This window comes from Lucilia cuprina, chromosome 3, assembly GCF_022045245.1.
Source record: "Lucilia cuprina isolate Lc7/37 chromosome 3, ASM2204524v1, whole genome shotgun sequence".
NCBI lineage: Eukaryota > Metazoa > Arthropoda > Insecta > Diptera > Calliphoridae > Lucilia > Lucilia cuprina.
In genome coordinates this window covers 39,685,247-39,709,099 of record NC_060951.1, presented here as the reverse complement: position 1 = coordinate 39,709,099, position 23,853 = coordinate 39,685,247, and the positions used below count along the sequence as shown (strand labels likewise).

Below are 23,853 nucleotides of genomic sequence, written 5' to 3'. Positions count from 1 at the left end.
CTTAAAGTGTGTCACAAAACCGGTATGGAAGGGCATGCTGAAATGTCTGCAGGCCATTACATCCGGCCTAGAGGTCACTTTCTCTAATTTTGGTTTGGGAGGCACTGCCTCCGTTTTTCAAATGATGGAAATTGCTCATACCCATTACTGGAGTAAAGAACTCAATGATGCTAGTGATATGTCTTCTAGTTTACTCTCTAGCCATGCTACCAGTCCCATGGGTAGTAGAGAAAATTTACGTTCTCCCTCTAGTCCTAATGGCTCACACTCTGGTCTGGGTAGTGAATGGGCTTCACCGCAAGAATCGCGTAAAAGTTCTACACATACCGATAGATCGGGACCAACACAAGTTGCTGGCAATACTGGTCCCTCAAGACGTCTATCTACAGCCGATAGTCAAGATGGCCAATCTACCACAGAAATGTTTAAGGATATGTTGGCTCAGAAGAGATCGGCTTTATTGAGTAAATTAACATCATTTGATTCAGATGTAAGTATTGTTAAGATGTCTTTCTTTGTATATATTTTTCAGAATATGTTAAAATGCTTTTTTATCCCAGTGTATCATTAAAGTGTATTTAATTATATAAATGTATATAATATTTAATATATAGTTAACATATAAAATACAGTGGAGTTAAATGGGAAAAGAAGTTGGAAACTTTTGCAGTAGATAGAATATAGAAAACAAAGTTATAGCTATGTGATAACTTTTGAAAAACAGATTTATCATAGAAATATCGATTTAAATTTTTAGATATTGAACGCACAATATTAATCACCGTTTTGATAACCATCACCTTCAATTGTACCGATATAATCATAACAGAGTTATCGGCCAATAATATGCCTATCAGTCTACGTCTGATTAAAAAACTATTTTTAAAATCACAATCGATGTCGTATCGTTGTAAGTCGTAAAAACTAAAAACAGATCAATAATAAAAAAATTACGACATACTACGATACAACCATACAACACCGATTATGAATTGGACAAATATTTAAAGTTTGAAAGTCTTGAAATTAAAATGAGAATAATGATGGTTTTACGATCACATATACTTTATCGAATAACCGTACGGGATTTAAAATATCTATGACTATGGAATGAACAAAAAGAAAATCATTACTAAAAAAAAAAACTAGAGTCTACTTGTCATTTAAGAAACCGAATGAGATTTTTAATGTAAATTAAAGTTACCTTAATTGATCCTACTATTCTATACGCAGATGATGAAAAGGTGTAGGCCAAAGGATTACAGAATCGTTGTAAAGCCAGTGGCAGATCATAGGAACAATCATACCAAATATGACGAGTCTATTTGTCTATTAACAGCCCGAACGACTTATTTTTATTGTAAATATCAGTCTCCTTAATTGATCCTTATTTTCGATATGCAAACGAGATTAACAACTGTCTAGAACTTTAAATAATTTAGACTGTAGCCCCATCGATTCAAGCATCGTCACTTAAGCCGATTACTAAAGTCCAATTGTTCCCTTATATGATACCTGTGATATTTCAAGTGATTTCTATCGGTCATATAGTGTTTGCCATATTTCATTAAGAATTTTAGATCTTTCAAAGTTTAAAGGGAGAATCACAATTCAAGCTGAAGGATGTTGTATTCATTAAAATTTTAAACAAACAATCTTTCTGATATATTTTTTAATTTAAATCTATGAGGATCAATTTTTTAAAATGTTTCATAAAATTAATATCTTAGGGATACAAAATCCGATAATCAGAATACCGACTGGAAGATCATGCAAATTTTAAACAACTAAGCTTTCGAAGAAACTATGTGGTTAAAATCGGTGATAACAAATTGTGATATTTTTGAAAATTTCTATAAAATAAATTTTTCGGAAAGTAAAATCCGAAATTCAAGCGAAGATGAAGAGTTCTTTCCTTAAATATTTCTCAAATATTTGGTGTTTTAAATATTCCAAGAATGAAATTTTGATGAAATTTTAAATTTTTTTCTATATCTTCAGCTTCTAAACGGAGCTAAAGTCCGATCCAACCGAGAGAAATCATATCTAGAGTCGCAGATTATACCATTATAACGAACTCTTTAATGAAATAAAATCTATTAATTTGGATGACCTGTAGTTTAAGCCGACAATGGGTCTTGGAATAGCATTAGGGAAAACGTGGGATAGATTATTTAGGAGTTCTAATTCCTTGACATATGATAACATTACTAAAAGGAAATTATTCTTCATTTTAAACTATTTCGATTCTATTCGCTGTAAACCTCATACAGAAAGAAATTCTGTAAAAATTTACCGAAATTGATACCGATTGTTAACATAAAGGTAATGGATGCGTATAAAATTTTAATAACAGTTATAATTTTGACAAAGCATCGTTGTCATTGCAACAACACATTATTGTCATTTCGATTACCATTTGTGTCGTTTTGACAATGTATTGTTGTCATTTCGATAACGTTCTTTTGACAACATAGCGTTGTCATTTTAGTAACACATTATTATTTTGTTGATAATATGTATTTTTGATCTTTTTGTTATTGATTTGACAACTATCTCTATATACCTTGAAAAATTTGGTACGTCTATACTTATAGAATAGGCAATTGTCTTCAACTTTCCCTCATTAACTCCACTGTATACCATTACCGATGTTATTGTTGTTGTCCTACTGTCACCCCACCAGCCCTTTTAGAATATTTTGAATTAAGTTAAACGTTGAGTTGAAATATTTTAGTCATCATATATATATTATTTACTAGCTTTTATCATTAAAACGTACATTTGAGTAAAAATATCCCATTTATCCAAAGTATCCTAAAAAAGTCATTTAAATTGTTGTAAATAATTCCTACTCATCATTAAAAAAAATTATATAAAAAATGCATTTCAGCAGCTTGTTTTAAAAAGAAAAAATTAAATACTTAATAAAGTCGTGCCTAAAACGTAAAGTAGTAAATTTTAAACATAAATATTGAAATGCTTAATAATTTAACTAAATTAAATATAAAATTTACATGTTGTAATACGTGTTCTTATTTTTAATAATACATAAATATTCTAAAGAAATTCTAAACAAAAAAGTATATAGAAAAATATTGTTGTATTACATTTATACTACTATTGTACTTTGTTACTACTACAACTACATACTACTAATTAAATTCGTAGGCTGCTGGTTCTACCGGTGCACTATCGGTTGTTAGTGATCTACTGCCCGTTGGTAGTTTGAATGTACGTATGCCATCCAGTTGTCGTTCTACTGTTTCCGATACTGAATACGAAAATGTAAGTAAAATTCTTTAAGAAAAATAAAAACAGACGTATTAGTTCGCAAAAAAAAAGACAGGAATTCATTTCATAACATTCCGTGATAAAAACCACCCACCAACCCACCTAAGAAAATAAAAAAAAAAAAAAAACTTAAATGTATATTTGTTATACATTTGTTTAAGGAAATGTTGAGTGTTTTCTTTTACTAATGTCTACCTTGTTGTTTTAAAACAAACATGTTTCCCTGCTTTAAATTGTATTTATATTTTAAAAAGTTTTTATTATTAACGCGATTCTATAATTTCTTTAATTGATGCATAATTTTAGACAACAACCTCTAAGGATTCTAAACGCGGTTCAGCAAACATGTGGTCTGGTAAATCTACTCTTAGCGCTGGTTTTCGCTATACGGGTGGTCATTTAATAAATACCTCTTCATCGCCGTCGCCCGATAGTCCTCGTGTTTATTTGTTCGAGGGTTTATTGGGTAAGGATCGCTCAAATCTTTGGAATCAAATGCAATTTTGGGAAGATGCCTTTTTGGATGCTGTGAGTCAGGAGCGTGATATGATTGGTATGGATCAGGTAAGTTGATTAGATGTTTTTTCTATTTTTTTATATTTTTACTAATTTTTTGATTCACCAAAGCTTTATATATAAAAGCTGTTAATGTATGAAAAACGCTTAAATGTTTTTTTAGAAAGTCTTTCCTTTTTTTAAAGCTTTTGATCACAAATATTTTTTTAACTATTAAATCGTATGAATAAATAGAGCTTTATAATAAATAAAAGCTTTATTGAAGATTTTATCACATTTCCTTCCCACGGTTTAAAACTGTGAAGATTTTTATTAATAAATACGTAGTTTTTGTGAGCTTTTAATGACCAAGATGAAAGCTTTTAAAATATAATTTATTTGAAGCTTTTAAGACTAAATTGTTGTGACCTTTTAATGTGTGAGATGAAAGCTTTTAAAAGCTTAGTGGAAGGTCACGGCGTATTTCTTCTGGTTAACTAACTAGTTAGTAAGTTAGTTCGAAAAGAGGATGTACAGTGTCTCAAGTGCGAATCGAACCCACTACCTCCGGTCTACCAGACTAGAACACTAACCTACCTACCTAACCAACTAAGTAACTAACTAACTAACTAACTAACTAACCAATAAAATAACTAACGAACTAAACTGATAGCTTTTTGGAATCTTTTAGCTCGACTTGCTTTATTTGCCACTCTTATGTCAAAGCTCTTAAAAAAGCACTTATGTTAAAGCTTTTATAAGCTGATTAAAGAAACATTAAAATTAAATCTCTACTTTGTTTCAGGGTCCCATTGAAATGATGGAACGTTACAAATCTCTGAGTGACTCGGAGCGTAAACGTTTAGAACACGATGAAGATCGTTTACTTTCTACAATGTTGTATAATTTAACCGCCATTTTGGTAATGTTAAATGTGAATAAAGAGGAAATACGACGAAAAATAAGAAGATTACTGGGTAAATCTCATATTGGTCTAGTATATGCTCAAGAAGTTCACAATGTGGTGGATCAAATAAATAATTTGGTAGGTTGTTCTTAAAAATAGCAGAAGAAAACATTTCGATTTATTTAATTCTTCGTTTCTTTTTCTCCCAAACAGAATGGTAATGATATTGATTTAAAACCACTCGGTTCGAGACTTTTGCATCGTCAAAGTTTCACCGTTCACCAGGGTGTTGATGCCTCGGGTCCATTACGTTTTATGGAAGTACGAGATGATGGTTTAGTTTTGCGTTCCGTAGATGGCACCATTGTAGAGCGATGGTGGTATGAACGTTTAGTTAATATGACCTATTCTCCGAAAACAAAATTACTTTGTCTATGGCGGCGTAATGGTGGTCAAACTCAATTGCATAAGTATTATACCAGAAAGGTAAGTTGTCCTCTTTTTCCTCAATTTTCTAAATCAAAATTTAACAATTTATTTTTAACTTCAAATTTTAGTGCAAAGAACTTTACAATTGTATTAAAGAAGCCATGGAACGTGGTGGCACTCCCACTAATGTTCCCGAGCTTGGCGGTGAATTCCCTGTGCAAGATATGAATACCGGGGAAGGTGGTCTATTGCAAGTGTGCCTTGAAGGTGTTGGTTTGTTATTTGCCAACAGCAAGGTAAGTAATTTGTACTTAATTTAATGCTTTAAATAACCCAAAAAAAAACTTCCCAATGTCCCTTTAAAATCAATCAATCAAAGAAACAAAAAAATATATATAAATTCCCCCCTCTATATTGCTTTATTTTTTTATATCAAATAAAAATCAGAACTTTTTTTGTATTTAAAAAATATATCAAATTATATAAATTTAAAAATAAAAAAAATATTTATTGATTTTGTACTAATGAACGTTCGTACGTCTTAAATGGGAAGGTGATTTATTTTATTATTTTTTTAATATTTTATTTAATTTATTTTTTATTTATTAATTAATTAACCTTGTACAAAAACTAATACGTGGTTATAATTTAAGTATTTTTTCTTTTAAATTTACAATTTATTTTCCTTAATTTTTTAAATTTCTTAAAAAAAATCATTAACAAATAATTTAGAAAAAACAACGTTAATTGTTATAAAACATTTTCTTTTTTTAGAAAATGTTATATATAAAAATTTTTCTTAAAAAAATGAAAGCAAGGACCTTCTCAACTTTTTTTTTTTTTTGATTTATAATTTTCTATTTTAATTTCTTTCAACAAATTTTAATCATTCAATTTAATCATTAAATTAGTTTAAAGCAAATATTTTTTTCTTTTTATACGAGGGCTGATTTTTTTTATATCAATAGGTTATGTTTTCTTGTAGGAAATTTAGAAAAATAATTTTTCATTTTTTATTTTTATGCTCGGTGTGAATTGAGGAAAGTTATAATTCAACCCAATACGTTTAAGTATCAAGCGCCGAAACTATGAAAAAAAGAATATTATCTTTCCAATAGAATTGATTATATCCTGTAGAACGACGCCGAAGACGTTGAAAACCTTTAAAGTTGTTACAAAGTTGTGGTGTGAGTATATGTAACAGTAAAGAATGCAATTAAGTTTTCCAGTTTTCCAGGCGGCTTATTATAGAAAATATCGGCGGCGGCCAATTTGTCGGCTTAATTTAACTTTTTCTTAAGAAATTGTCCTTATAAGCGTTTATTATATTCAAAAATACCTTCCCCCGGAGGCATGTTACCTTGGTGATGCCTTCGCTTTGGTGTTATTGCAAATCCGGGGAATAAAAGGTGTGACTAATAGCAGAGCACCGCATAATCTGGTACTACGGGTGACCAGTTTCCCGCGGGACTATGTCCTAGCTGGTCAGTTGGTTGAGGTTCCTTCAGAAACCCAAATTCGAGGGGTGAGTAAGTTACAGTAAAAAGTCTATCCAATAGATGAAAAAGACCACTACATTCACTATATGTATAGGAGTGTAAAGTTCCGTATACCATTTATACCTTCTATATCATGTATGTACAATTAACATCCCGAGTTATAGTCTTTACAGTGCATTAATCTTTTAACCTTTTCACGCACAAAACTAAACCGCTAGACTTTTTTAAATATATCTTCTCCACTCACTTTATTTTAAAGTATATGGATAATTTCTGATTAAAATGGAAAAAATGTTTTCGAAGGATATCGCAGGATATTATCCTTTTTAGCATGTAGTGACATCAAATTCTAAAAACTAACTTATTTTTTTAGAAATAACCTTTTACTGTACCTGTGAACTCAAAATTACGCCCAATTTCGAGAAAAATTTAAAAAAAAATCGTATACATGAAAGAGTTAACCGACATTCTCGAAAATTTGGGTTTAAACCACATTTATAAAATGCACCCCAAAGGGAACTCTCCAATAAACGAAAAAAAAGACAAAGACTGAAGCTCTGTCGATTCCCATGTTACCAGATTTTACGTTTCTCTGGTTCGACCCAATGTCTAATCATTCTAAGGAAGAGCCAAGGATACTTTCGTGCAAAAGGATTCTCTCTTTCTGCTATAGAGGTTGAACGTGATATAAAGCTACTTTATACGTAGTACGATCAAAGTGTTGTAAGCACTCACTCTTCTTGTAGATTATTCGAAGATCTATCCTGCCATTCTGCAACAGATTTTCAAACTATGTAATATTAAAGCTGGGATAACTTATCTGGTAATAATTCAATTGGAACTTTGTATTTAGAATGAGATTATGGTTCTTGATAATTTAGACCTTCGTTTTCTCTCGTAGGCGGTGCTTAGAGGTAATACGCATACACATGAGCGGGATAATTAACCGACTAATTAGACTGTAGCCAAACATTCCCTTTCGAACCTTGTTTCTACTACAGTAGCTAAGCTGAGGAGGTAATCGGGGTTGACAAAAGTGATCTCCAAAGTTTCTAAGTGATTTACATTTGTAGTTTTTATGACAGCAACTACAACACCATAATTCTGCTTTTACCTTTTAAAACTATAACCTATATCATGTGTTTTTCAAAATCTCGATTTTTACATAAAGTGTAAAGATCAAAACTACAGATAATTTTAAACATTTTTGAAAAAAGTAATAAAACATTTGTTGGTAGTAAAAATAAGACTGATCACATGCTTTCTATTTGTCAATCATAGGTGATTTTATAATTTTAGCTTAAAAACTTTAATATCAGCCCTCGTTTAAAACTATTTTATTGTTTTTTTTTTTTCTCTTAATTTACGTGTTAATAATTTTCTTTAAAAACTTTCAATTATTTTCTAACCAAATCACATCAATCATATTTATATATCACGCATCTTAAACACTTAATAAACTTAAATATTTTATAAAAACCCCATACACACATAAACATTTTAAACAATTACATATTTAAATACATTAAACATGCATATAAATTACATTTTAAAGAAAATATATATATTTTAAAAAATTATCACTACAATTAAAAAACCATTTTACATTTAACTTTCAAAAAACAACAACATACAAAAATTAAATATTAAAAAAAGAAAAAATATGCTGCTAGTGAATGTACTGAATGCTAAATACAAAAAAAAAAATTAAAATAAATGCATTATTTTTTTATTTAATTTTATTTTAAATATATATTTTTTTTAATATTTAATTGTTTTTTTAAGAAATTTTTTCTAACTTTTTAAAAAAAAAAATTATATATAAAATACTTAAAGAATAAAAAAAACATTATAATAAACACTGTAACTACTATTTTTTTTAGCTTTCTTTTTCTTCAATGTAAAATTGTGTAAAATTTTTAAAAAATAAAAAAAATATATATAAATAGACTTTTTTTACAAAAAAAATCTATATTTTGAGTTTTTAAATTAAAGTTTTATGTTTTTTATATTTTGTTATTTTTTTTTATAAAAAAATAAAATATTTTTAATAAAAAAAGTGTACGTGATGAGTGGTATTGAAAGAAAAAAATAATTACTAAACAATTTATTAAAATTTTATTTTTTAAATTTTATGTAAATATAATTATTTTCTTTTTTATAAAAATATTTTTTTTAATTTGAATTTAAGTTTTTTTAACATAAAAATATTTTCACTTTAATTGCATATTTTTTTTATTATGTTTTTTTTTTATAAAAATATATATTTTTTTAAACTTTTTCTTAAAACACTTTAGATATTTTATTAATTAATTTCTTCTCTTTACAAAAAAAAAGCTGTTTTCGTTTTAAATGCAGCTTTTTTCTATAAGTTTAAATATAAAACTTTAACAACAAAATAACAAAACAAAAAAAAAATTAAATAAAAAATTTTAGTTTTTTTCTAAATTGGTAACTTTTGAGATGGTCCTTGTTGTACATTCGCTATTTTGAAGCCTTTTATTTTTAGTTTAAATAATTTTAAGTTTTTAAGTAATTTTTTTTTTTAATTTTTTAATAAAAAAAAAACTTCTTAATTTAAGCTTTTTTATTAAAGAAAATTTAAATTCATTTTTTTCGGTTTTAAAAATCCCGTTTTAAAAAAAAAATTAAAAAAAAGAAACAATTATTTTAAAATTATAATTTTAAATTTTCTTTAATAATTTTTTTATTTTATTTAATTTTTTTCTTTTAATTTTTTTCTTAAATAAAAAAAAAAAATTCCAAAAAAAATTTATATAACGCGTTACGGTTATTGTTTTGCCTTAAAATTTAACATTTTACAAAACAAACCAACAAATTAATTTTATCACTTTTTATTACTTAAAAAATAAACAAACTTTTGGACTTTATTAAATTTTTAATTAAAAACCAACAACAACAACAACAAAAACATAACATTAATAATAATTTCTACGATTGGTCTTCTTCTCTTCCATCATGTTCTTCTTAACGAATCAAAACTCAAACAAAAACCAAAAAAAAAAAATCTAATAAAAAACAAAATTCTTCCCGTAACAAAAATTTGCAAAATAACAATTTTTGAAATCTTCTAAAAATCATCATCACAAATAAACAAAAAAGGACTTTGAGGTATTATTCATTAATATTTTGTTAAAATAAAAACCAAAAAAAAAAAACTTTTTAATTAAATTTTAAGCAATTTTTTTTAGTTTTTATTTAAAAAAAAAATCCAAACTACTTTGAATCTTTTTATAAAAATCAGTTGTTTATTATACAAAATTAGTAGTTGATTTTTAGTTTTCTTAAAAAAAAAAAAAAAGCTTTTTGATTTCACTTATTTAGAAAATTTTTATTTTAGTAAAATAATAAAAAAAAACTTTATTTTTTATTTTCCACAACTGGCTTTTTTATTACAAAAAAAAAAATTATCATAAACTTTATCGAAATTAAAAAGCAAAAAATTTGTTCTATTAGTTAATTGTTACTATTTCTTGTATCTACCTATTTTAATTTCGTTCAAAATCCAAAAATTTGCAAAAGAATTTCTAATTTTTCTTTGGTTAAGTTTTTATTAGCAGTATTCACAATCATATAAATTTTTTTGTTTCGTTTTTTTTTATTATATTTTGAAAAATGTTTAAAAAAAATTTATACATGACTTTACAGAAACAGCTACAACAACCAAAAATAATTTAATTAATTCAAATTAATATTTAACCACTCACCACCCACCACTACACATTCATGTCATCTAACTAACTTAATAACAAATGTTTTTTTATTTCATTTTCTAAACTTTTTTATCGTTTTTTATCTTATATTTTTTTTTTTTTTTGTATTAAATTTTGTCAGTCTGAGAAGATCAAAAATATCTTAAAATCAAATATTTATATCGATTCGATGTCAAATGGTTGTCAAATGTACAAATTCACTAAAGCTACCTTCACACCTATCAAATGTCTCAACGTAGCTTAAGAATTATAGAAAACTTATTTATTCCTAAAAATCGGTTGAGATTCAACTATGTTAATGACCTCTAAGTGCTTAAAGATTCGAAGATCTGTGATTTTACTCGTATTCCTGAGATTTAAGAGGTATTGAAAAAAATTGATTGATTCTAAATTACTCAGATCTATCTCAGAAAATTGAATCACATTAAATGTTCGTTTATTTTGTCTCAGTGTGCACTAAGTAATATTCTCTAATTATAAACGCGAAAATTTAAATATTTTTATATTCTATTTATTATCTTTCGGAGTGAAAACAATGTGTTATCAAAGTGACGAAGTTGCGTTTTCGAAATCACAATTGTGCATTTTCGACATAAAACAAAACCTAATGAAAATGACAAAAATATGTTATTGCAATGACAACAATGCTTTGTAAAAATTACAACGTTGGTTATCAATTTGATAACTAAATATTATTTAAATTTAATACACATACCTTGTCTAAATGTTAACTAACGTGGTAAGCTCACTTTTGACAACGGATTATACAAATTCCGGTACTTTCTACGGAGTTATTTTTTTGCTTTTTAATCTAGCAATCAGTTCAGACATGTCAATTAAGACATGTCCGTCCGGTCGCCCATATGTCTGTCCATGTAAACCTTGCAATCAAACTACAATTTTAAAGAAAAATCGATTAAATTTGAACCAAGGACGAATCCTATCAATTTTTATAAATATCGGTCTTTGATTTCACCTAGCTGCAATATAACTATATTCTCTAAATGGGATGTTAGAGATCCTCATTAAATCAAATGTACTATTATCTCTACAAAAAAGAAACAATTGCGTTTTATATTTGTCGATTTTACAACAGCATCTGTTTTGATTTGGGTTCTATGAAATAATCTGTAATTTTATTACAACGAAATTTACCAATTATTACTTTAAAATTTCAACAACACCTTCATCACCTACAATTATCTCGAAATTGGGTATTAAATATTTAATTCATATATCAAAGACATTTCATATAAGTATACAAATAAATTTACGTTTAAGGTTTAATATCGTTTTTTTCGATGTCGTTTATTTTATTTTTCTCAAATTTCGTTTATATCGGTTGAAAACTAAACTTCACTACGATTTCATAAAAATTTTCCCAATATTAATTTTGACTTTGACCTTTACACTTTATGGGTTATCATTATTCGAGTTTATTAAAATGTTAGATATGTGTTTCCTATTATCTGAAAATGTTTTATATTCAATTTATAACATTAAAAAATTAAGCCTGTTTTTTATTCCTAAATCCTTCAAATTTTAATCGCATGTAGAGCTAATCTCTGAGAGATGACTATGACTACAACCAAGTAGATACGAATATATTTAATGTAATTATCAGCTAAATCAAAAATATGCACACAAAAGTGTTTTAAGCACTTTAAATTGGGGTTCTATAGTTGAAACGAAAAGTCGACTTTTCGACTCCTTCATTTAGTTAAAAGTCGACTTTTCGAGTTTTTGCATTTTATGAAAAGTCGATTCTTCGACTTTTCAACTTTTTTCATTTAATTAAATGTCGACTTTTCAATTTTTTCGACTTTTTCGTCTTTTTTCCGAATATTTTTTGACTTTTTTCGAGTTTTTTCGACTATTTTAGAGTTTTTGACTTTTTTACACTTTTTTAAAATTTTCGACTATTTTTGACTTGTTTCTACAATTTTCGAGTTTTCGACTTTTTCCGACTTTTCGATTTATTTCGAATTTTATTAACAAGTAGACTTTTCGGTAAAAAAAATAAATGGCCAATTCACAATCGATGTCGTATCGTTGTAGCGTTGTATGTCATAAAAATTGTTCAAATAAAATTTTTTGAAACAAAAACAAATCAATAAGAAAAAAATTACGACATACTGCGATGCAACCGTATGCAAATTAAGCAAAAATGTTTATTTTTTCGAAGTAGGACTGAAAATATATATTAAAATAATAAATATTTAATATCATATTTCTAGATTTATTTTTTATAAAGGATTTGTCTCATAGTTTGAAGATTCAGATAACAAATAATTTAGTGCAAAATAGAGTGTCCCGAAGAACAGCCTTTTTTGGAATTTCACATAGGAATACCACTTAATGTACTAAACACAAGAAAAATAAAAACTTTTTTTTTTAAATGATCCTCAGTTTCCTACCAGCGTTCGAAAATCCTTACCTCAAAAAAATATATTTTAAACGTTTTCAAAATGGGTTTTTTAAATTCCTTAATTTTGACCTGATTATGCAAAAATTCTTTTTGAAAAAAGAATTTTGGTCCGCTTTTTATCAAAGTAAGTGTCAAAATTGTCGTGATTTTTAGCTCATACAGAAAGATATTTAAAAAAGAGGTTTGGCATTTGGTTTAGTCCTTTTAGTATACAATTGCCTTTTGTAATACAATTAAAGTCGTTTGGTGGTTCAGAACGCTAAGAAAATTTTTAATTATTTTTTTCCGCGATAAGTTCAAAATTACCGAATTTTTTACACCTAATTCGAAAAAAATTTAGTTTAAAATTTAGTTTAACATATTATTCTGAGATCACGATTTTTAATCTCTTGTCGGGAACTGAACTTTTCAAAAAATAGTTTTTTTATTTTTCTCAAGTTTAATAGATAAAAACGCATCGTTTTAGAGGTATTCCTCCACCACCTTAGTACTAAGTAGGTTTTCCCGTGAACCACTCATTTCAAGAAACACATTTTAAACGATGTGTATTAATGTGGTCGTCGGACTATATAAAGTGCATTCTTTTGCAACATCAAAAATTTTACAGTAAAATATATGTACAATTATCGAAAAGGAAAATTTTTTTATGAAAAATTGTCTTATAAATCTTTGATAAATTGTTATGAATAAGACCTAATATATCAATTTTAAAGATATAACATTAAATTTTATGCATATTTGACAAAAGCTTAGTTATAACCCTAAAAAATGTGGGCGTTAATATCATGGCCACACCCACTTTATTTACAGGTTTTGATTAAAGTGATTTGAGAATTCTTATTCGATAACTGATTAAAGCAAAAGTTTACTAAATTCAGCATTTAGTTATGTTAACAAATATAATTAAATTAATTTTTTTAGCCACTCCCACTTTCAAAAATTAAAAAAAAATAATGTAAAGTTTTTAATATTTGTATACATTAGTACAAAAATCTTTTGCAGTCTTTTAAAAATGTGTCTCAAAAATACCGTAACTTTAAGCATATCCTTATTACTATATATAATCGGCTCAGCTGATTGATTGTATTATTTCCTTATATGATTTAAAATTTATTTCTTAAAAATTTTCAGTTAATTTATAACACACTCTAAAAAACTTTACACTAAACCCTAAAAACTAAACTTTTATTAGAAAAAAAACAAACTAAAACACTTAAAAAAACTCTTACCTTATTAAATATTTTTAGTTTTGCTTGTGTAGTTGAGTTTTACTGTCTAGCATCATACAAAAAAAAATCTAAAAATATATAAAAAAATATATTTACATGAATAAAACAGAAAAAAACAAATGTAGAATTGTAGTTAATTAATAAATTAAATAATTTATAAAAAAATATATATTATAAAGAATTTGCTACAAAAAAAAATACTAAAATACACTTTAAACAAAAGTTGTTTATAAAAATAATAATTATAAAATTAAAAATACTTAACAAGCATGAAGTTGATTAAACATGTTGGCAAACTTTAAAAATTAACTTTTAAACCAACGTATTGAGAGTAATACGTTTTAGTTAAACAATTAAAAACAAACCCTGCTAGCAGAATTATTAAATTTATTTTTTTATTTTTTTTATTTATTTCATTCCCTTAACAAAAACACAAACAAAATTTTAACTACCCCTAACCCCCTTACAACCCCAGCGGCTGATTTTATTTGCTTTTAATTCATACATAAAAGTTTAGAAGAAAAAAAATAAAAAAATTTCAGTTTAAGGTTTAATTTAAAAAATATATATTAAAATAAAAAAAAATAAAATAATTTTATAAATAAACAGATTTTCTTTAACTGTCTTTAAAAAAATAAAGAAAAATTTTAACTAAATTACGTTTACGTTTTCTTTGATAAAACGTATTTAATTTTTCTATTTAATTAAGACCATCTCACAAGTGCTAATTAGAAGTTTAAAAAAATTTAATTAAAAATTAAAAAAATTTTTAAAAAATCCGACTATTTTAAATAGTTTATTCAAAATCAAAATAAAAAAAATCTTAATTATTTTGCCTGCTTTGCATTTTACAAATTCTTTTTTCTATTACAACTCAAACTATCTTTTTTAAGTTCTTTTAAAAAATGTTTATTTCTTTTAAACAAAATTTTCTTTTTTTTTTCAAAACTGCTTTTTTTTAGAAACAAACTATTATAAATAAAACACTATTTAAAAATATAACAACAAATACCAACATTAGAAACATCTTTAGCTGCATTTAATTTATATAAATAAAATAATAAAAAAAGCTTATTTTTCTCTTCACTTACTAACACACACTTTAACTTTTTCCCCCACCCAATAATAATGAAATTTATTAAAAGCTTAAAACCTTTCGAAAAAAAGCTTTTCAATATAAAATTCATTAACTATTTCAAATTAAACTTATATTTTAAATATTTAATAGCTTTTATTGTAATTGCTTTGTATCCATTTTAAACAAAAATTAACTACTATTAGTTATATATTTAATTAAAACGCTTTAATTGTTGTCCTTTATTGATTTTTATATTATTTTGTTTATTATTTCATTGAATTTATTTTAATTTTGCATGCTAATTTTAGTTTACTTTAATCAAAAGTATTTTGGCACATTTTATGAAACAACAAGTATAAATTGTTTTTGAAAAACTAGTTTAAGTATTAATTGTGTTTGTGATATGTTTTTTTAAGATTTTAAGAATTTAAAACAAATTTTTCAATTTTTACAGTTTTTTGTTCGTTTGGATCATATACGAAAGTGTTTTACACAAAAGGGTGGCATCTTCGTATTAGAGGAATATAGTAAGTAGATATTATTGTATTTTAGAAACAATACAACAAGTTTAAATGGTTGCTTTTTAACACATTTAAATGTTCTTCAGCAATTTAGATTTGTTAAAAAAAAGCTCAAGCTATTTCATATTATAGACTTTTCTACACATGTGTAACTATATTATCATAGAAATTACAGAACATCCAAAATAAATCATAAAAAAAGCTTTTAAGTAACGTTTTCTTTGGGAGACTTCTTCAAAAAAGCTTTTTATGAAAGCTTTATACATAAGTAAACGATTTTTATAAAAGTGTTTAAAGATTTATTTTACAAAAGATTTATTTAAAACAGCTTTCATTAAAATAACTTTTAATAAAATTTGAAAAGTTTTCTTTCTAAACTTTTTTTTAGTATCATTAATGAAAAGCTTTCCTTAACAAAGCTTTTTTTTAAATAAAAGCTTTCCTTTCCAAAACTCCTTAAAGACGCTTCATTAAGTTTAAAGAAAACTTTATAAAAAAAGCTTTTTGTAAAAGCTTTAATTTTAAAAGCTCTTTAAAGAAGTTTTAAATTGAATGAACTTTATTTAAAAAAAGTTTTTGTAAAAGCTTTCACTTAAAAACTATCTAAAGAAGCTTTCATTACAATATAATTTTATAAAAGCTTTCATTACATATATATATATATATATATATATACTTTCTTTACTAAAAATTTAGTCAAAAAACATTTCTTCTTTACAAATGCTATTTTAAACATCTTCATTAAGAAAAAACTTTTTATAAAATAATTCTTTACAAAGCTTTTTACAAAAAAAAATCCATTCAAAAAACCTTTTGTATAAGATTATTTTTCTTAATTTACAAAAGTTCTTTGTAAAAAGCTTTTTCGCCACAAAAGTTTTTGATAAATGTTTTCTCTCAACAAAAACTTTTCATTAAAGCTTTTTATCCATAAAAGCGTTTTCTCTACAAAAGATATCTAAAAAAGTTTTTATAGAAACTTTCCTTAAAAATCGTTTACATGAAGCTTTCTTTTTATAAAAACTTTCTTTGCAAACAAATTTAATAAAAGCTTTGTTAACAAGTTTTCTGAAAGGCTTTCATTACAAAAGCTCTATATAGAAAATATCATTAAAATACCTTTTTGTGAAAGCTTTCATTATAAATCATAGTATTTATCAAAACTACTATTTCAATAAAAGTTTCTCTACAAGCGCTTTATTTAAAAAAAAGTTTTATTTTAAAGAAGTTTTCTTTTTATACAAGCATTCTTTACAAACGCATTTTATAAAAGCGAAATATTTTATTCTTTACAAAAGTTTTTCATAAAATATTCTTTTAGAAAATCTCTTATTAAAATTTTTCTTATTTTATAAATGTTTTATAAGTTCATAAAAAGTTTGTTGTTGAAATCCTGCAGTTCGGAGGACAGTAACTATCTAGACATTTACTCAGATTTCATAGAGACAGTCATAATGCTAGTTTAAAGAACTCAATTGAAATTTGAACTTAATTTTGTTAAGTAAAAATGCGGAGATCAAATTGACTGTCTTCACTTTCATTTATAAAATTTGAGGACTGTCTTCATTCTGGTTTACAAAAAAATACATTTATGGCAAAAATCTCATTTGGAATCATTCGTTGGTTAGACATTAGTAAAAATTTATTATATATTCTAATAGATAATGGTTAGAAAAGTTGACTTAAGTTTTTTTTTAGAAATTGAGAAAAGGTAGTTTATTAATAAGTTTTTAGAAGAATTTTTTTAAGAATATTTTATAAATATGTATATTTTTCTAAAAAATATTTTGTGTCGCAAAGAGATAGGATTTATCGATTTAGCTAAAATTTTCGGTTTAGTTTTATCTTTAAAGTTCATTTATATTATTAAAAACCATAAAATTGTTTTATCTTTTGCCTAATATTTTACTATTTACCTTTCAGATCCCAAAACTCGCCAACTCATACAACGAAAATATAAATCTACTATGGTAAGTGTTATCTGTTTCAAATTATTCCCTAAAAAACTGTTACATTTTTGTTAAATACCAAAATTAAATTGTTAATGTTTTTGTGCACGTTTAAACATGTTCGTTATTAAAAATTTAAATCATATCAAACACAAACATTTTTTGAAAAATTTTAATTAAAAAAAATAAAATTTTCATTTTGAAATTTTCAATTTATTACAAAACTTATTTTTACTTTTAATTTTATATCTTTTTATGTGTGTGTGTAAATGTAAACTACTACTCTCTGTGTATTAAACAAAACTAATTTTTTTTTAAAAAACAACACTTTCTCAACACTTAACATCCATATCATATAACTACACTGTAAAAAATAACCTCAAACTCAATACTACACTTGACATGGCCTTCTACACAAATTATTACTATATATTTACTATTGCATTATGTGTGTGTAAAATAGGCTTCAGAGGCAGCCTTAAGTTTGCATCGCATGTTCAGCATCAAATTTGCCAAAAGGCTAATGCAACATCCTGAATTTTATGGCAAAAAGGACTCTAATCATAATATACGTAAATCTCAAATATTTGAAGAAACAGAGTTTGTAAATACAAGTTCATCATCATCATCCTCAAGTGACAGTGATTGAATAATAATTTGAAAACAAAAATTGTTAAAAGGCCTTCTTCACAACCAATATTTTGATTTTTAATTTATTTTAAAACTAAACATTTAAAACACTTATTAACAAATGTAATTATATGAAAATTTAATAATTTTTTTTTAAATAAAATGTATAACAATTTGTTTTTGGAAAACAAATTAAACAAGAAATGCATGATTTTTTTCTATTCAAACTATTTTGAAGTGTGTAAATATTTTATTTTTATATTATATAAACATTTATAATTTTCAAAATCAAATCATATTCATCTTAATATAGTTGTATTATAGAGTTAAAGCTAAGTCTTGGTTTTTTATAATTCTTAATAACTGTTAAAGTTTATGTTAATTTAATGTTAATATTAATAACTATAATAATTAAAATTTTTATAATTTTTTAACTAAAACTTAAGGCCGATCAAATATGTTATTCGGTATTATGTGTCTTCTCTTATGTGGCGGCTGGTCAAGATCAAAATCAAAAGAAAAATCCGGTGGTAATAACACCACAAATACAAGATATTCATGCCCAACAAAAGCAACAACATGCCCAACAACATCATCCGCAACAGCAGCAGCAACATCAGTCACAACAACATCAATCTCAATTTACTGCCTCATCAACGGCTCATATGTCTAAAACCTCACATTTACCCTCGCAACAACAAAATAATCATAAACATCAGACTATAACTATACGTCATACCCAGCCCATGCAAAAACCAACAATAACTACATCTACCGTACAGCCACAATCGAAATTAGTCCATACAAATGCTAAAACTCATACTACAGCCACCATGGCTACTTCGCAATCGCAAATGCAGCATCAGTATCATCCTCAACAACAGCAACAACACCAACAACAACAGCAAGCAACTCAACATCATTCGCCAAAACCTAAATCTCCCATACAACAACCAACATCACCACATCCTCCCTTGGGTCCACGCTCTAGCTCAGGCAGCCAGTCGGGTCCCTTACCACAATTGCCACCTCGCATACCTTCGCAGACTTCTACAGAAAGTTTGGCCACTTCACCTACTCCTTCAACTGGTTCACAGGGTAGAATTAGAGGTCCTCCACCCGGACCACCGCCCGCCATACCTCCACGCACTGGTGCCATAGCCCGAAGTGGGTCGGTACAACAGCCCACCATTACACAACAAAGAACATTTAAAAGACAAATCTCCGCTAATTCAACACCACCCCAATACACACCACAACCGCCACCAGCATTTGTTATACCCAAACGTCATACACCTATTTCAAGGGCATCGTCTGTGGCCACTTCAAGTCTCAGCGCTGCAAACACTGCCTATGCTCATCAGCATCACTCTACCAGCACAACAGCAGCTGCATCTGCTGTAGCTGCCTCCTCATTGCCTTCACCCTACAATATCCAACAGAAACGTCCTTCATATGGCAGTGTTAGCCTAAGTTCATCACAATCCTCTTCCTCACCCAATTCAAATACCGGTAGCAGCTCTACCTCGCCTCAGGCCCACCGCAAACACTGACGAAGGAGTTCTTTTTTCAAGTTTAGCAGAGGCGAAAGTAAACACGAACATACGGCTGCCAGTGCAGCTGGCGGTGGTGGCGGCGGTGGAGGCAAATCCGGTGATGAGCCCTATTCTAGAGAAGTTTGTCGCACCATGTGTATTCCTTGGCTTTAGGGTTCGTGTTATAAATAAGATTTAAGATAAACTAAATACAAAATTATGTCTAAATATATGCTTATAACAATAGAGTTCAAATGTGAAAAGAAATACCATTAAAAGAAAATAAAACTATTCCATATCTTTAAAACAAATGGCTTAAAGTTCAAGATAAAAAAATTTTGTTAAAACATACTAAACTTACTCTTGTAATAAACAGCAGCTAAATACCTAAAAAAAAGATTAAACAATTTAAAACTGTTATTGAGAATAAAAAGTATTACTTTTTTCTTTGATTTAACACTTTTCAAACAATTTACAATTATTTAAAACACTTAAAAGCACAAATTATTATTTATTAACTTTTTTGCAGAAAAAAAAACACATGTTCACTTGTCAACAACTAAAAACAAACTCAACTTAATAAAACAAAACACTCTCACTATCTAACTTGCCACTACTCTCTCTCTCTTCTTAATTCACCTATTTTGTTTGTTTACATTTCTTCTATTTATCAACACAAGCATGGTTGCATTTTATTTTCACTTCGTTTTATTAAACAGTGTTGCCCATTAACAAGAAAAACTAACAACTACAAATTTGTCCTGAAAGCTTTAATTATAAATAAATATAGTTTAATTAAAATTTAACTAAACTGATCAACAGATTAATAAAGAAAATATTAATAGAAAATATGTTAAAAAATAAAAATGAAATGATTAAATAAATAAATATGTGTATGAATAAATGTTGTATAAATGTTTTGATGTAATTTCCTATAATTATAATTACTAAATAATTAATCAAATTACAAAAAAAATAAACTGCAATAAATATTTACATTATAAAAACTAATAAGAAAAAAATTAATAAATTTATGAAATTAAGTAATTTGTGGACACAAATATACATACATAAATAAATTAGCAAAACTAAAAAAACCAAATGGTAATTGAAGGCAATCTAGGTAGGGAATGTTTGTATAATTAAATAAATTAAAATAAAAATAAATAACATGTAATTAGTAAAAACAATAAACTATTAAAAAATTATTCTTTTAAAATGTTATCTGATGTTTTCGAAGGTTGAAATCAAACATATTTGAAATTTGTTTAAAGAATATGGGTCTTATTCATAAATTTTTATCAAAGGTTTACAAATTAAATTTTTATACAAAATTTGCTCTATAAAAATTCGATAAATGTTTATGAATAAGGCAGTTAGTATATTGGATAATTTCGATTCTAATCGGAAGATGAAAATAATGTTGGTTAACAAATTACATTACATGCGATAAAAACAAATACTTCTCGGATCTTAAATGGTATGACATTTCTCTAAGTTCCGAGTAGAACAAGAATGTGATTTTGGCACTTAACCAAACGCCTACAAAATCTTGAGATACGGGTAAAACAGGGGTTTCGTACTTTTAAGTACTTATAAAATTTTAACTTATCTGAAACCTTGACCGATTTTATGTTTCTCAACATATTTACAAAGTAGATGCTAAGGCCTGTATAACTTTTCAAAAAAATAATGACACTTCCCAGGTTTTTAAATTTTCGTTTATTTTAACTTAATCCGGCTCTACACGATTACGCAGGTAATATGATCTGTCAAAATTTTGTGTAGAAGAAGGATGGGATCGTCTATATACAAGAAGTAATGAAATTATCACACTTTGAGAGAGAATATGGATGGAAAATTTGACACACACAAAAAAGTGAAACAACTGTTTCCATCTTAAGTATACGTAAAGTGTGATCGTGTGAAGTACCCTTTACAGTGTTATTTATCGTTTGTCCTAATTACACACCAAATTGTACTTTTTTGCAAAACTGAATTTGAATCTGAACTCAGAACTACTTAAGATTTTTGAAATATTGATACATTTTAAGCATAATTTGAAGAGTTCTAATGGTGCGATGAAACATTTTTTTTTATATTATCTGAAAATCCAATGTATCGATTTTAAAATTAAGAATTTATCTATATTATATCTTTTTGAGATTACTAAAATTTTCCATCAATTTAACTCTAATGCTTAATATTATACTCAATACTTGAGAGCAGTGCGATAGCGTTGTGATCACTTAAATTAAAAAAAAGATGTTTTTATTATAAGCAATATTATCTGTAGATCAGTTGTATTTTCGTTTAAAACTGATCACAGAATACAATTGTCTGTGATTACCTAAAATTTCGCTAAATAAATGTTTTTCTTGTATATCGGCTGTAGATCACTCAATTTTTTAATTGAAATCGAATTTTTATTTTGTCTGTAGTTCCTAAAATTACCCACGAATTAGGTAACTCTGGAGATCCTCAAAGAATGATCTTCTCGATTACATTGTAAAAGAGTAGTAGTAAAAGAGATCACAAAATATCAATAACTGATAGAAGAGTGATCATTTAATGATCACATATCGTGTAAACATAAAAAATATAAATCATACAACCTAAAATTGGACGTATATCCCTAAATGCTCTCCAATTGAGTAAAAGTTTAAAATCTGTGATCATTGAATTTTCCACTACAAATTGATTTTTTAAGAAAATAGTAAAAATTCCAAATTCTAAGATCACTTAAATCGAAAATGTAATTTTAAATCTAAAACTTAAATTAGCAATATATTCTTTAATTGAGAAAATAATTACTGATCACTTCAGTTAAAATCCATATGGCCATATCGCTTACATACTGATCCAAAGATCAGTTATCATACAATATTCTAAAGCTGCAAAAAAGATAACCCTACAAAAAAGACTTTTAAATTTCATTTTTCCCTTGCACCCCTCTGCACTTAAGTGTAAACCAACTGTAGTTATTAATCTGGTGTTTAAATGTATTTATTGCAAAAAATAAAAGAAATCTTAAAAAATAACTTAAATTAATTGGAATTAGTACAATAACTTTATAAATAAAATATAAAACAGATAAAGGACTTTTTTCTTTAACATTTAACATATACATACATAAAAACAAACATACATATAAATTATAAAAATTTTTATAATAATTTTCATTACTTAAATAAAATATAAAGAAAATTTCAAATTATATTTTTTTAGTTTAAAATAAATTTAATATAATTTTTTAATATTAATTTTATAATGTAAAATTATTTAAATTGTTATTTGATGTAATTCAAACATTTGTAAAATTTTGTTTTTCTTTTCATATGTTTTCAAAAGAAAATATTAAAAAAAAACAAGGAAACTTTTCAATAAAATACAAAATTCAGGTATTGAAAAAACACTAAATTGTTAATAAAGTTTTTTAATTGTAACTTTGGTAACCAGAGGTGAGCAACAAACTTATTTCAAAAATTGTTTTTTGGAAATCTCTTGTAAGTAATACTTCGGTTAAGCAAGGGTTAATCGCCAATATTCAATAAATAAATAAGTTAAAGCATATCTTTATGATGTTTAGTGTAATAGATCATACAGTAAAGGTTCAACAAAACTCCGATGTTTTTATTGTTTAAAGTATAAATCACCTTTGATTCAAGGGTTTTCAAAAAAATAAAATAAACAAGTAAGACTGCTAAATTCGGCTGTGCCGAATCTTAAATACCCTTCATCACGGTGTGTTAAAAAAACAGTCAGTACCAAATAGTCTTATTTTACATAACTTACTACGGGCTCAACATGCTTGATTTCATGTTTCTAGATTCAATATTATGAAAAAATCAAAAGAGTTCCCTTTTATGGGTTCTCACCTAATTCAGATTTTAAATACTTAATTTCATGTTTCTAGGTTCAATATTATAGATAAATCAAAAACTACCTTTTGCAGTACGAAAAAGTACCAAAAGTACAATAACAAAATTAATCGTATGATTATGTATTTTGTTTTTTGCAATTTCTGTTTGAGCATGACTAAAAAATCTCAGTTTTTGATGAAATTTTCAAAGGTTGTCTCGGAATTTTGCTAACATCTCCGTTATTTATGAACCGATTTTGCTG

At 26.3% G+C, this 23,853-nt stretch overlaps 1 protein-coding gene across 1 annotated transcript in view; it reads left to right on the top strand.

Annotated features, from left to right (window-relative positions):
* LOC111677815 (MAP kinase-activating death domain protein) overlaps positions 1-20,616 on the top strand; it is a 35,754-nt gene extending 15,138 nt beyond the window's left edge. Inside the window, exons 14-22 of the mRNA XM_046947074.1 lie at positions 8-490; positions 3,172-3,288; positions 3,601-3,858; positions 4,595-4,834; positions 4,910-5,182; positions 5,254-5,421; positions 15,548-15,620; positions 17,538-17,584; positions 18,640-20,616. Coding sequence (XP_046803030.1) covers positions 8-490; positions 3,172-3,288; positions 3,601-3,858; positions 4,595-4,834; positions 4,910-5,182; positions 5,254-5,421; positions 15,548-15,620; positions 17,538-17,584; positions 18,640-19,746 — 2,766 coding nt within the window. The 3' untranslated portion in view covers positions 19,747-20,616. The remainder of the gene's footprint in view (positions 1-7; positions 491-3,171; positions 3,289-3,600; positions 3,859-4,594; positions 4,835-4,909; positions 5,183-5,253; positions 5,422-15,547; positions 15,621-17,537; positions 17,585-18,639) is intronic.
* Positions 20,617-23,853: the final 3,237 nt, after the last annotated feature.